The sequence below is a fragment of the Phyllostomus discolor genome, chromosome 4 (assembly GCF_004126475.2).
Source record: "Phyllostomus discolor isolate MPI-MPIP mPhyDis1 chromosome 4, mPhyDis1.pri.v3, whole genome shotgun sequence".
Classification (NCBI taxonomy): Eukaryota; Metazoa; Chordata; class Mammalia; order Chiroptera; family Phyllostomidae; genus Phyllostomus; species Phyllostomus discolor.
In genome coordinates, this window is record NC_040906.2 from 62,863,828 (window position 1) to 62,877,076 (window position 13,249).

Sequence of the window (13,249 nt, forward strand, 5' to 3'; positions counted from 1 at the left end):
ACATTTCCAGATTTCCAGCTGAGAGCATTTCCTGCCAGCAGGTATGTAACACAAGGAAGGTTAAAGGATGTTTTTAGATTATATGGAAATGAGTTGAGATGGGAAACTGAGTTTATGGGAAGACAGGAAGAGAACTATAAATAGTAAATATGTACATGAATATAAAGACCCTCTTTTTTACTTCTATTACATTGTCTTAAAAGACAATGGACTATTTATAGTAAAAATAGTAACACTCGATGCGTTTATTATTAATAAATTTTGCTTCCAAACTAGACAACTCTGAAAAAACCTCATAAATTTCCTTTTATATAGAAAACATAAATAACTTCTTCAGACTTAGAGAATTTTTCAGGTTTAGTATAATATTAACATTAATGATGAAGTAGGTTTAGAAATAAAAAATATTACTTAAAATTGCTATTTTCAAAACTAAAAATTAAATAATTATTATGAGCTTTTTATTTTGCTTTGAATATTTAAACTTCAAAATCCTCTGGATTCTAGTTTCAGCTAGAATAAATACACCTATTATTAAAAGATAATAATTTATCCCATTTTACAAAATAAATTATCAGTCAAGTTTCACATAATCGAAGATAGCTGTAACAGTGTTTTATGCATTAGACTGTGGAATTATCTATCATGCCTTGAATTGCTGAAATATAATCATACATAAAATTTTTGTTTATAGTGAATCAACTCAAATCAGAGGTCAAAACTGAATTCTTCAGGGACACATATTAAACTCAAAGCTCTAATCATACTTCATGAACTTTCTGGGTAGCTATTCTTTTCTTTTCAGGTTTAGCAGAAGTTTGGTCTAAATTACCTATCACTCAAAGTCCTTTTGGGGATTTCTGCATGTATTAGGGTGCCCGTGTCTTTGTCATTTTGAGGTTTTCAAATAAAATCATGTAAAAGTATTTCTGAATTGTATTAGAGGTGCTATTAAACAAATTATTTTATGAAATCCTTAAAATGACAAAAAGGAGGCAAGGAAAACAGCCGAACCAAATGCATATATAAACCATAAAGAATTTTACACAAAAAAGAGTGAATAGGTGGAGTGGTTTTAGTGAAGCAGGTGGGTTTCCCATTCAACTCAAAATTACCTTTAGTTATTTTGTTTTAATGACCAAAAAACCTCACTCATGCTTTTAATTCATTCATTAGAATTAGTTGGTAGGTTGCTAAAGATGAACTGATAACCATAACAATTTTCCAGTGAAATGACTATTTGTGGGCAAAAAGTGAATGAATTCTTGCTAATATATATATGCCTTAATACAGCATTCATGCTGCTTAAAAGTTAGCAATAATTTCACTCGTACAGAAATTTAAAGTTCTCCTTTAGTTTCTAAATGTTTATTTCCTGAATATTTTAAGTGACTTTCATTAAAGAGGAGGCCAGTTTCTTAAAACCAAGCAAATACTAAAGGACTCACACTTATCTTAATAAAACATGTTTTCTACATGGTCAAGTAGAATTTACAAGAGGAAACATTTATTATTTGCTAAATATTTTTAGCTTATGAGATGAAAATTTTTTTGTAAATGATTTTTTCTCAAATGATAGGAAGCTTTTTGAAGGACCAACAAAAGGGGACTCATGGTAATGGAAAAAATATAACAATACAGATTATATATTTAAAAAAGCACAAAAGAGCACTGACTAGTATGATTCAAAATATACCACACTGGTTTTTTCCATTTTAAAACAACCATGTATATTTTCTGAAGTCCTCAAGTAGTCACAAAAGAGAAAAAGTGGTAAAATGGTCCTTTAAAAATCTACGATGCAGACACAGAAGAGGATGTGCCATGCAGTTGCTGTGGTGAAGGATTTTAATGATGAATGCTGCAGATGTTCACACAGGCCTGTGCATTCTCCAACTAATTATTTAAGCATTAAAAGAAGGAATCCATTTCCTTCTTTAAATAAATTATTTAAAATGAAGTTAACCTCAATGACCTACATGCTGCAATGCAACTGTAAATATTAAAGATAAGAAGTTACTGATATTATAATAGCATAGTCTTGGCAACCTGAGGAAACGTGAGGATGAAGGCATTGACTGACTTCTGGGACACTGTAGCATCCTGAACACACACAAACAGTACTTACCTGGGGTCCTTCTGAATGCTATCTATTGATGGGGATCTTGTGGTGCCATCATCAGTTGGTGCCGTGTGCTGCAGCCTGCTATAATTGCACTCTTGCACTCGGTATTGTATTGGCCTGTAGGGATCCGCATAGGTAGCTGTTGTGTTCAGAGCGTAATTATTTCTTTGGTATGTAAGGGTACTTCGTTGGCTGGATGTCCTTTGGAGATTTCCAACACCTACTAGAGAGTCAACATTTAAAAAAAGGTTAGTGTGTTCTCTATGAGGTGACACTTACCAAAGTCAAAACGTTTTTAATTTCAAGAAGGATTATAGTTTTTAACAACTGTTTAACTTGCTTACTTTTAGATTTTACCAATCTAGTTCACTAATGCTAAAAAAAATTTAAGGTTTTATTATACACTAACAATAAAAAACTAACAATATTTTGTTTTTATTAGAGCAGCAAAAATAAAATTATAAATCTGACTCATATAGGTCTTAATATGTTTATTAAGATTCAGCAATAAAACTACAACAGAAACATAGGGAAATAATTAATCTTAGAAATAACAAAATTTTATAATTTCATTTTAGCAATAAAATACAAGATATGTCAAATCTGTAGAAAATTAAAACTATCAAACTTTTAACATTTCATGTATATAGGTTATTCATTTAGACATACATTTCATTTATAGGCCTGTGGATTTTGATAACTTGGAAAATTCATTTCATAAGAAAGAAGACTGATATATCAAATTCTTCTAATAGCTACTCCCTTAAATTACTGTGTAATGCTAAGTGTAAAGGTACTAAACACTGTATTTAACACTTCTTTCCTAATTATTGCAGTATTTCTCCAATGATTGTATATATACTATTCCTGCAATTAAAATGTTTTAATAACATTATCTGTTAATCCTATTGAAGAAAATAATATGCAGAACATAAGTGAAATATTTCTGGACTACCACCATTAAAAATTGGTATGTTCTACTAGAAAAAAATCTTGCAGTGGAACAAATTGTCAGTTTTGACAAAGAACCAATTCAAATATATTTTTACCCTCCCTGTGTTCTGGGAGTTATGTCTCCTAGAGTTGTGCCTTTAGGGTGTTATCACTGCTACCTGGAGTTCATTTGTGGACATGTTAATAAACCTGCACTATTTTATACTGCTTTTTTTTTTCTTTTTTAAAGAAGGGGCCACTGAAGGTTCTGTGAGCCAGGCTGGGAGCACCACCTGGCAGCCTACATGACCATGGGCTGCAGCTCTGCTCTGTCAGCCACTACAGTGTTGCACAGATGTCAGGGTCGGGGGGGGGTGTAAGGCTGTGACACACTAGCTCCCTGTTTTTATAAATGCCTTTATTGCATTCTGTCCCACGTTGAGTTCATTATAAAGAACATTTATTTCCCATTTTACACTTAAGCATTCCGAGGATATCCATTATATAGAAAAGAATAATACCAAATATACTTGGACTCCACATGTGCTCAGTCTAAAATAGCCAAAAACTCCTGTAGGGGTTTTCTAAATACATGTTTCAGGCAACAAAAAAGACAAATATTCCAACAAAGGCCTTCCTTTGTATATCTGATATGGTTCTAAACCCAAGGGCAGTCAGATGTATAGCTCTACAAACTTATTTGGGAATTCACAGTACACTCACTATATTGATTAGATTGAACTAAGGTAAAATATATATCACCTAAAATAGGTACAAAATGAACTTTTGTTTTACTGTTAACTGATCTGCTGTCACAGTTGCTTTTCTGACAACCGAACGGGCAACAGAATTTCAGCGGATGCCCACCTGAGCCTGTGCGATACAATGCTGTCTGCGATCCTTGGAGCTCCACAGTCCCGTGGTTTGGGCTGCGGTACACTGGGCTGTAGTAGGTCCTCCCCTCATATATAGGAGTGATGTGCAAGTCGGGAGACACAGCTGAACGAAGGTCTTGTCCAAGCTGGCTGTGCTGACTGGCATAGGAACTCCGTAAGCCTAGAGGCAGGAAAATTATATCATTAAGAAATTAAGAAAACTGTGGTGAGGTCAAAAGCTCTAAAGAAACTCCTAACCAATATGACCAAATGTTATTAACTCAAAATACCAAACCTAGTGAGTTTTACAAAGGAAGGATGCCAGATATGAAAAGGACACCCCATACATTTTTAGAATAAAATTCTCATTTTGGCAGCAAAGTAAAGTTTCTAAGAAAAAAAATAAGACATTATTAAATGGTTTGGTTTTCTGAAATTTATTCCTCCAACTATAACTCATTTTTTTATGATGACCAAAAAGAGAATATCCTCTTCTACCATCATATAATTTTCATAGTTAAAAATACATACAAACAATGGTTCATGGCAATCTCTTTTCCTGCCCTGCAGAACGGCCTTATCTCCCCAAATGGACAATCAGTTCTTTGGGGGCAGGGCCCAGCACCTATATAACAGTGCTTAGTACAGGCTGGTTGTCAAGAACTGTTTTGAAATGCCTTTCAATTCATTCATGATTTTTACAGAAAAAAAATTTTTATGTTACAAAATTTGGAATATTAGCAATGAATTAATACCATTAAGTATTATATCACCATTTATCTCTGCATTTTTCATTTTTTCTTAAAAAATAGTTATTTTTATAGAAACCCACATACCACATTCTTGTTTACCTTCTTTCCAGTGTAAAAAAAAAGTACAAAGTTAGTATACGAATATAAAATCATTCAAAATATTCTTTCATTCAAATTGCTAATAACTAATGTTTACACATGCGACTCGTGATTTAAAAAAGTGTATTTCAAACACAAACATTTTATTTCGGTAATAAAAGTGAATTAGTGTATTTTTTATTATGATGCTCAAAGTTTGTGATTTATCCTCAATTTCACAGTACGTGAAATCTGTCATTTGGTAAGAATACCAACTATAGTTATATGAACAAGAGAAAGCACAAACATATGAAGTCAGTCAGCATATATTTGCTTTTAAAAAGATTGCAAATAACACAGTAACTAATTACAAAGACAGCATCAGTCAAATCCTATTACCTCAGTGAATCATATCACAACTAAAATAAAAAAGGCCTGAATTGGAGTGATAATTTTATGTTGCTTACTGAGAGGTAGCAAGAAAGTTAATACATAAAACTTCTAAAATGAATGATTATTACCTACCCTGGACAGCAACATGACATGTAAAGAAACTAAATGCATTAATGTGTGTTTTAGTTATTGGCTCCCCACTTGCTAAAATGAAGATCATAGGTTTAAACAATCTTACATTTGGGGGATTATCCAGCCAAACCCTCTCATTTCAAAACCAAGGGAAATGACAGCCCAAAAGAAAATGTGACTTATCCCCTATTGTCATCAGAGGTACTTTCTGGTAGAGCTGAGAGGTACCTCAAGTTAGTGTTATAACATTCCACACTCAGCACTGGACATGGCTAAGCCTCAAGAGTCAATGAGAAGTGGTGGGAGAAACTCTGAACTCCACAGAGCCCTCTGCAAACATAAAATTAAAGAGCAAGAGCAAAGTTAGCTCAGCAGGGGTCCATGGAGGCCAATTTTGTTCTAACGATGATATAATAATTGTTATTTGAAAGCTCTCACTTTAGGATTTGAGCTTTTTATTCACTGGCAGGTTTCTCATTTTTCTTAGCATGGTGTAAGCTCCGTTCCTTTATGGAGTCCATGAGTATCTTGAACAAAAGTGCAGGCATTGTTTTTTGTTAACGGTGACATAAAGTCAGCAGGTAAATACAGCCAGTCCTTAGTAATCTTATTTATACAAGATGCTATGTTAACACTCAGCAGAGCCGCTGAACATCACTCACACTTGGGCAGAGGCAAGCCAAGCACAATGGTGGCCCCACCAACCTATGGTGATGTGAGGTAAGAACAAAGCATTCTGTACCATTATCAAATGTTAAGTGCTCATGGTGCATGGAATTGGCTGGACCCTTCACTGGAATCCAAAACTATTGTAAACATTTACTATAATTTCATGGGAAAGGTAACAATATGATCTTACTCAGAACTATTAAAAGTATCCAGTAAATATTTACTTGTAGGACTAGTACTGAGATGAAATTACCATATATGACAGATTATAATGGGAAATAAAAGACAGAATTATATTGAGACGGAGTAGTTTCTTGATATTATAAATCTTTGTGAATAACCTAACAGTGACTGTTAACTATTTTTGTTTATGTTCATGCATGAAAAAAGGTAAGAGTCCTACAAATATTAAAAAAATACAAAATTATATAGCCTCTACAGATTAAGTCAAATGACTATGTATATAAAAACCCACTAAATTTACTACCTTTGAAAGTGGAAGATGAGTTAATTATGTTCTACACTTGCTATGAGAAATAATTTTTCCAGAAAAATTTCCATAGATTAATTTTAATCTCCCTCTCAAATAATGGAAAACACTAATCTCCCACAGTAATATTGAACTACCCTATAGTTTCTATCTGTACCACACATATATATTAGTTTACCTATTACAATGGTTTATTACCTGCGATTTAAAACCTTTATATTTAAGACATTGGATTAACATAAAGTTATCTTCCAAATATGGATTCTTTGTATTCTGCAACCTTTTCTTGACATGATTAAACTGACATGAATATTTTAGGACAGATGTATTTTTCTGTGGTAGGTATTAATTTATGCACATATTTTATCATCATTTGTGATCAGCAAATATCAAAGTGTTGGAATCTGTTACAAAATATTTCTTCAGGCTTATCAATTAGCAGGTTATTAATCCTTTGAAATCAAGAACCATAGCAAATATAATCACAACACTTTCTGAAGAATACAGAAGGGAATTCACAAAATAGAATCCATATTCAGAGTAAGCGGGCAGGTAGATGACAGGAAACATTTTCAAGGAAACCTTTTACTTCTGAAGACTGTAGTAGGGAAAAAAATCTGTTGATAGGCCAGGTACAATCTTTTTTCCGTTGGAACATAAAGTCTAATTTCACCTGCATTGTCAAAGAAGCATACTTTTTGATTTTCAGGGCAGAATATACTATTTTTGTTATTTTTAAAGTATATTTTATTGGTTATGCTATTAGAGTTGTCTCAATTCTTTCCCCTCTGACCCCCTCCACCTAGTACCTCCATCCCACCAGCATTCCACGCCGCCTTAGTTCATGTCCATGGGTTGTACATATAAGTTCTTTGGCTTCTCCATTTTTCACATTGCTCTTAACCGCCCCCCCCCATCTATTTTGTACCTACCAATTATGCTTCTTATTCACTGTACTTTCCCCCCATTCTCCCCCTTCTCACTGATAACCCTCCATGTGATTCCCATTTCCATGACTTTGAATACAGCTTTTCAGCCCCTTCTTGCCCACAAGGTTTCTTTTGAGAAATCAGCTGTTAGTCTTATGGGAACTCCTTTGTAGGTAATGGGTTCCTTTTCTTTTACTGCTTTTAAGATTCTCTCTTTATCTTTAACCTTCGACATTTTAATGATGTCTTAGAGTAGGCCTCTTTACATCCATCTTGTTTGGGACTCTCCATGCTTCCTGGACTTGTATGTCTATTTCCTTTGCCAAATTAGGGAAGTTTCCTTTCGTTATTTTTTCAAATAAATTTTCATTTTCTCATTCTTCCTCTTCTGGCATCCCTGTGATTCAGATGTTGGCACTTTTGGAGATGTCCCAGAGTCTTATTCTCTCCTCATTTTTTTGAATTCTTGTTTCTTCATTCTGTACATTCTGAGTATTTCTCCCTTATGTTCCAAATTGTTGACCTGAACCCTGGCTTCCTTCCCTTCATTGTTTACTCCCTGTGGATTTTACTTTATTTCACTTAGTGTAGCCTTCATTTCCTTCCTTATGTGTTTGTTGTACTCAATGAGTTCTCTCAGCATGTTTATCACTAGTGTTTTGAACTCTGCATCTCACAGGTTGGCTATTTCCTTTTTGTGTAGTTCTTTTTGTAGAGTTTTGACCTATGTTTTTTTTTTCATTTGGGCCATACCTCCTCAATTTGGCAGCCTTCCTGTGTTTGTTTGTGTATGAGGTAGAGCTGCTTTGACTCCTTGTCTTGGTGTACCTGTTATGTGTAAAGGGAAGAGCCTTAGGCATTCACTAGGGAAGGGCAACCCACTTCACCACTTTGTGGCACTTATGGCGGGGAGGGTTGAGAGAGGGAACACTGCCATTTGCTCACTCTTGCCCTATTTCCAGTTACTTCCCTCACTTCCTGTATGCAATTAGTGCCTTTCTAGCTGCCGCCCTGGTGCTGAACCCCAGAATGGGTGGGTTTGCTTACATTCCAGGACTGAGTGGGTCCTTTAAATGGACTCTTCTGGAGACCTGCAGTTTCTCCGGTTGCCCAACCCCCACTGGTTTTAACAACCAGAGGTTATGAGGCTTTATTTTCCCGGTGCTGGAACCCTGGGTTGTGTGGTCTGATCGCTCACTCCTCAGGTGGCTGAGTTTGTGTCCACCACACGTGAATGTGGAACAACCTGTTCCACCGGCTGCCACCTTGCTGCTGCTACCTCACTGCCACCACACCGTGTCCTCTCTGTCCCAACTCCCCATCTCCACCCCTCCTACTCATCTGGATTAATATTTCTTCTTTAAATCCTTGGTTATCAGACTTCCATATAGTTTGATTTTCTGACAGTTTTTGTTGTTTTTAGTTTTGAAGTTACTTGTGTGAAAAAGTGAAGTGTATCTACATACGTCTCCATCTTGGCTGGAAGTCAGAGAAGCAAACTTTTTAAACCAAAGGGTTAATATGGTGACAATGTTTATGTGCTTGCTTCCTTCCCTGGGTTTCTCCTTCGCTCTTCAGAAACATAGTTACTACATAGCCATTCTACACATATACAGCGAGGAACAGAGAAATCCTCACGACTGTTTATCTTTTAAGGTTTCCTAGGGAGACAGAATTTCATAAATGATTTCTACCTCACATTTCTGCATACTTTTCAGAGGCATGCCAGAAAATATCTAAGCCAAGTACATTTACTTCTCTGATGGCTGAATGAAAAAGAGATGGTTTCTCCACTAGGAATTTCTTTGAACTCAAAATCAAGTTCAATATTAATTCTTCATGCAAAACTATTCAATTAGAAAACCTCGAAAAGGCTTTAAGTTTCCCAGAGGCCATAAAGAAAGGATATTAATTTTACTACACAAAATATTAAAAACTTCTGTAAATACAGCAAAAGCAAAGTAAAAAGACAAACTACAAAATGAGAAAAATACTTGAGAAGTATATTAAGAGAGACTAATTTATTTCAAGTATAAAAAGCTCTATAACTTACAAAAATAGACAAAAGACCTAATTTATATTTTGCAGAAAAGAAATAAAATGGCTGATAAACATGAAACCTCCAACCTTCAGCATAACTCAGTAAAGGCCATTTACAACAGTAAGGTACAGTGTTGCCTACTACATTGGCAAAAATAAAACATTTAGACAATGTGCAATACTAGTGAAGGTATGGGGAAAACAGGCACACTCAAAACATTGGTGGGAATGTACTTCTATGCTACCTTCCTGGAGGACAATTTGACAATATTTCTTTAAGAATGAATAATAAGCCAGCAATTCTATTTCAAGAAGTGGATTCCAGTTATCTTTGTGTCTAAGTGTAAATATACAGGAAAAGCAGTATGCAGGGGTAGGCAAACACGTTTACAGTTGTTCATATGGAAAAAGATATGCAGGTTATAATGATTATAGTAGCTCTACTGACTCAAAAGAATGTCACAATGCAACCGTAAACCTACTTCTGCCCCTGCCTTTATATTGCATCGTTGTCTCTAATTGCCAAAAATGGAAAAGAACCTACAAGTCTTTTGATAGGGAAGTGATTAAATAAATTATATTTATAAAAATGAGGTCCCAGGCATCTGTTGAGAGAACAAAGATCTCAAACCAGTTAAAAAAAGATTCATATTGTAGAACCCCAACAGTATAACACAATGTGCGTATTTGTATAGAGTGTATAGACTGAGACCCTTAAGCAAACATTCTGGAAGATACATAGAGTGGTGAGTGGGTAAGGAAAAAGAGGAGCTTGAGACTTTCATTTCCTATTTCATTGCATAGTTTCAATTTTTTTTTACCATTGTGTATATATTACATTAAAAATATAATTTAAAACACTAGTTGAAGATAAATTTCATTTTAGCAAGGAACCATGTCTATATATTGTGTGGGAAGCCCTCCATGAAAATAGCCTGAAGGACATGGTACACTATCAGGAACCTGGCTGATGTTTTTCGGATTTAATCTAAGTGGCATTTGAAGGTAATTCATTACAGCTTTGTGTTTTTCCCATTGGGTGCTCAAATCAACGCATTTGGTGAGAAAATCCATATTCTAGTCTATACTATAAAAGCAGTTTAAAATTAATATTTAATCAGTTATTTTTATACTGCCTTTTAACATAAGTTATGTGTTTGAGTATGGATAGGCTAGCTTATGAAAAACCTTTCATTAAAAAAAAAACTAAGTAAAAAACAGCTTAGAATTCCAACCGTTCTTCTAAAATGCAAAAAACAAACAAACAACAACAAAAAAACCCCTTTATGTCCTAGTATTGTAAAAGGGAAAATGTATTCATTGTAGAAGAGTTCTGGTGACATGGATCACAGAGCCTGAAGTCTGCAGTATTAGTCCTGAGAGGAACACAGGAGCCTGCTCATGCTATCATGCTGTTTCAGCCAAGGCTGCAGGAAGATTTCCTCACTGGACTTTATGGAGTGCTGTCACCTAGTACTCACCTGTCAGGCTGTCTGGCCGAGGTGGAACCATTCTCTCGTAAATCTCATACTGCTGCTGTCCAAATTGTTCCATGTCATGAACAGTCCTTTGCAGTGAAGGTCCCAGATGCTGTGGAACGGCGGTCATCCCTGAGCATTTGGGGGATGACGACCCCACCTGGCCTTGGGTTGGGGAAGCTACTCGAGTCTGTGCATCCGTCAGGGTCAGTGGAGACCCAACTCTGGCGGTGGTTTGGTACTGAGGGGTTGGTCCGTTGGGATTGGAGGTCTGCCGGGAGGTGACGGACCCAATCCTACGCACAGCTGCTGGGGAGGCGGGTCTCTGTGCAGAGTATGGAGATGCTGCCCGCTGAGCAGGTAATGTGGTGGAGGAATATACACTGGGGTTCAGTGGTCGGGAGTCGGTCACTGATGGAGAGCCAAATCCACTACCCAGAGAAGTTCTCAGTGACCCCCTTGAAGGAGACACGCCTGTGCTGATAACATAAGAAGGAGACTGTGCTCTAGATGGAACTGAACTAACTCTTCTCATGGCCCGATTGGCTACTGATGGCTGATGAAAGGGGGAAAAAAGAGAATGGGTTTAACCAGGGTTTTATGTTCAATGTCATTACAGAAAAAAATGCACATAGCTCACTACAACGTGATTATTTTAGGCATCCAAGTTTCTTTTTCTTTTTATGCTTTAGAACTGGATCTTAATATTTCTTTATTCTACACTTTCTTGGTGTTATTATTTCTACCTTTCCCCTCAGAATACTAAAATCAACCAATAAAGAGAGAGGTACAGATATTTAATATTCTTTTTTCTTTTGTCTTTACATTTTTTACCCTCTTGCTTATGCATTTCCACAACACATAAAATGTTGTATTGTAAGTATGAAGTGTCATTGGAGCAATGAACTTATTTTATTCCCCATGAGTCAAAATTTGGCCAAGGTAATGCATTTCTGTAAAACAAAAAAATGTTTTTTTAACACATCAATCTAATATAGCTAGAAGAGCATCTATAACTGTTTAGTCTTTATGGATTGGTCTCATAACAAAAGGAATGTGTTCTTTCAGTGCAGAATAAAATGAATGTTTGGACAGAGCCTGGGGTCCAACCCTTTCTTTTCTGAATTTACTCTCAAGGGATGGCTTGTTTGGACAGGTGTTAAAGCATAATCTGTGACTTCTTTTAGCTCTAGTGTGGCTTTTAGTGATTTCAGTCATTTCTACCTTCTTTACTGTGTAAGCTCTTATCTTTAGCTGGTGAATTTAAAGAGATACAAACAAAGGTACCCCAAATCTATTCCCACAGAAGGAATGTCAAAGTCTCTGGTGGGTCCTTGGCCTAGCCAGCTGGAAAAGACCAGAACAAGAAATGAGAAACATTTCTGCCCAGGCTGGTCGTTCTGTGATTCTGTAGATTCCTGCAGACACTGAGTCTCAGATCCCTTTCTCGATGCAATACAACAATGAGGAATACTGGCCGGACTGGGGAACTGGTGTGAGAAGAACAGGGATGGGAAACAGACACCAGGGCACTGGGTTACTAGCTCAGGACCAGGCTGCTCTGTATCTCCTTAGTGACTGTTGAAATACAGCTGCCATCAACCCATCACTTTTAGTTGGGGCAATATGGGAACAAAATGGATAAGATAAGGACTTTGTACACTAGTAGATGCAATAAGAGTAAGCAGGCTTAGTCTTCAGGTGTCACAAGCTATTGAGCTGGCGAAAGACCTGCTCTGAGACCTCAGGTGTGCCCAAACTCAATTCTGGAAAGGCAATAGCCATGGAGAGTAGAGGATCTGAGGAGGGAAGAGAACTGTAAATAAGCAACAAGGCAGGAAAGAGGGGGGTTAAAAATTAGACAGAAAATTAAAATCTGTGCATGGGGTTTATTAATAGTGCTAAAAATAAGAAAATGCCACAGACTAGCTCTTTACTACCAAAATGGGATAATACTTGGCCCAGATAGCTAGAAAATGTATTTTCCAAACTATATGTAAATTAACTTTTAGAGACCCCTCCCCCAACTTAATTCTTCAGATCTAGGAACAAAATCAACTCACAGTAGTTTTTAAAAAAGTAATAACCTTTTAGAGAAAAAAAGACATAATTTCTGTAGTTAATTATTATTCAAAAGTGTGATGTCTAACCTGCTGACACAGAAATTCACCTAAGCAGATGAACTCCTGTAAGCACTTAATCCAAAACATCTCAAACTTTTCCATCAAAGCAATCCTGACAGCAAAGGAAAAAAATCTATAATCTGAGGCCTGGGGTGTAGTTTGAAGCAGATTGCTATAGACACAAGATTTCCTGTTTTAGCTTAAAATTTGATATTTGTGTTTAATATATAAA

General features: G+C 36.0%; 1 protein-coding gene across 11 annotated transcripts in view; it reads right to left on the reverse strand.

Annotated features, from left to right (window-relative positions):
- PKP4 (plakophilin 4) overlaps positions 1–13,249 on the reverse strand; it is a 255,291-nt gene that overhangs the window by 49,497 nt on the left and 192,545 nt on the right. For 8 of the 11 annotated variants that reach the window (XM_028509727.2, XM_036023443.1, XM_028509731.2 and 5 more), the window contains 3 exons: positions 10,898–11,450; positions 3,926–4,114; positions 2,129–2,348 (listed from right to left, as the gene is read on the reverse strand). In XM_028509727.2, the coding sequence (XP_028365528.1) occupies positions 2,129–2,348; positions 3,926–4,114; positions 10,898–11,450 (962 nt within the window). The remainder of the gene's footprint in view (positions 1–2,128; positions 2,349–3,925; positions 4,115–10,897; positions 11,451–13,249) is intronic. The other 3 variants (XM_028509729.2, XM_036023444.1, XM_036023445.1) reach the window with 1 other exon arrangement.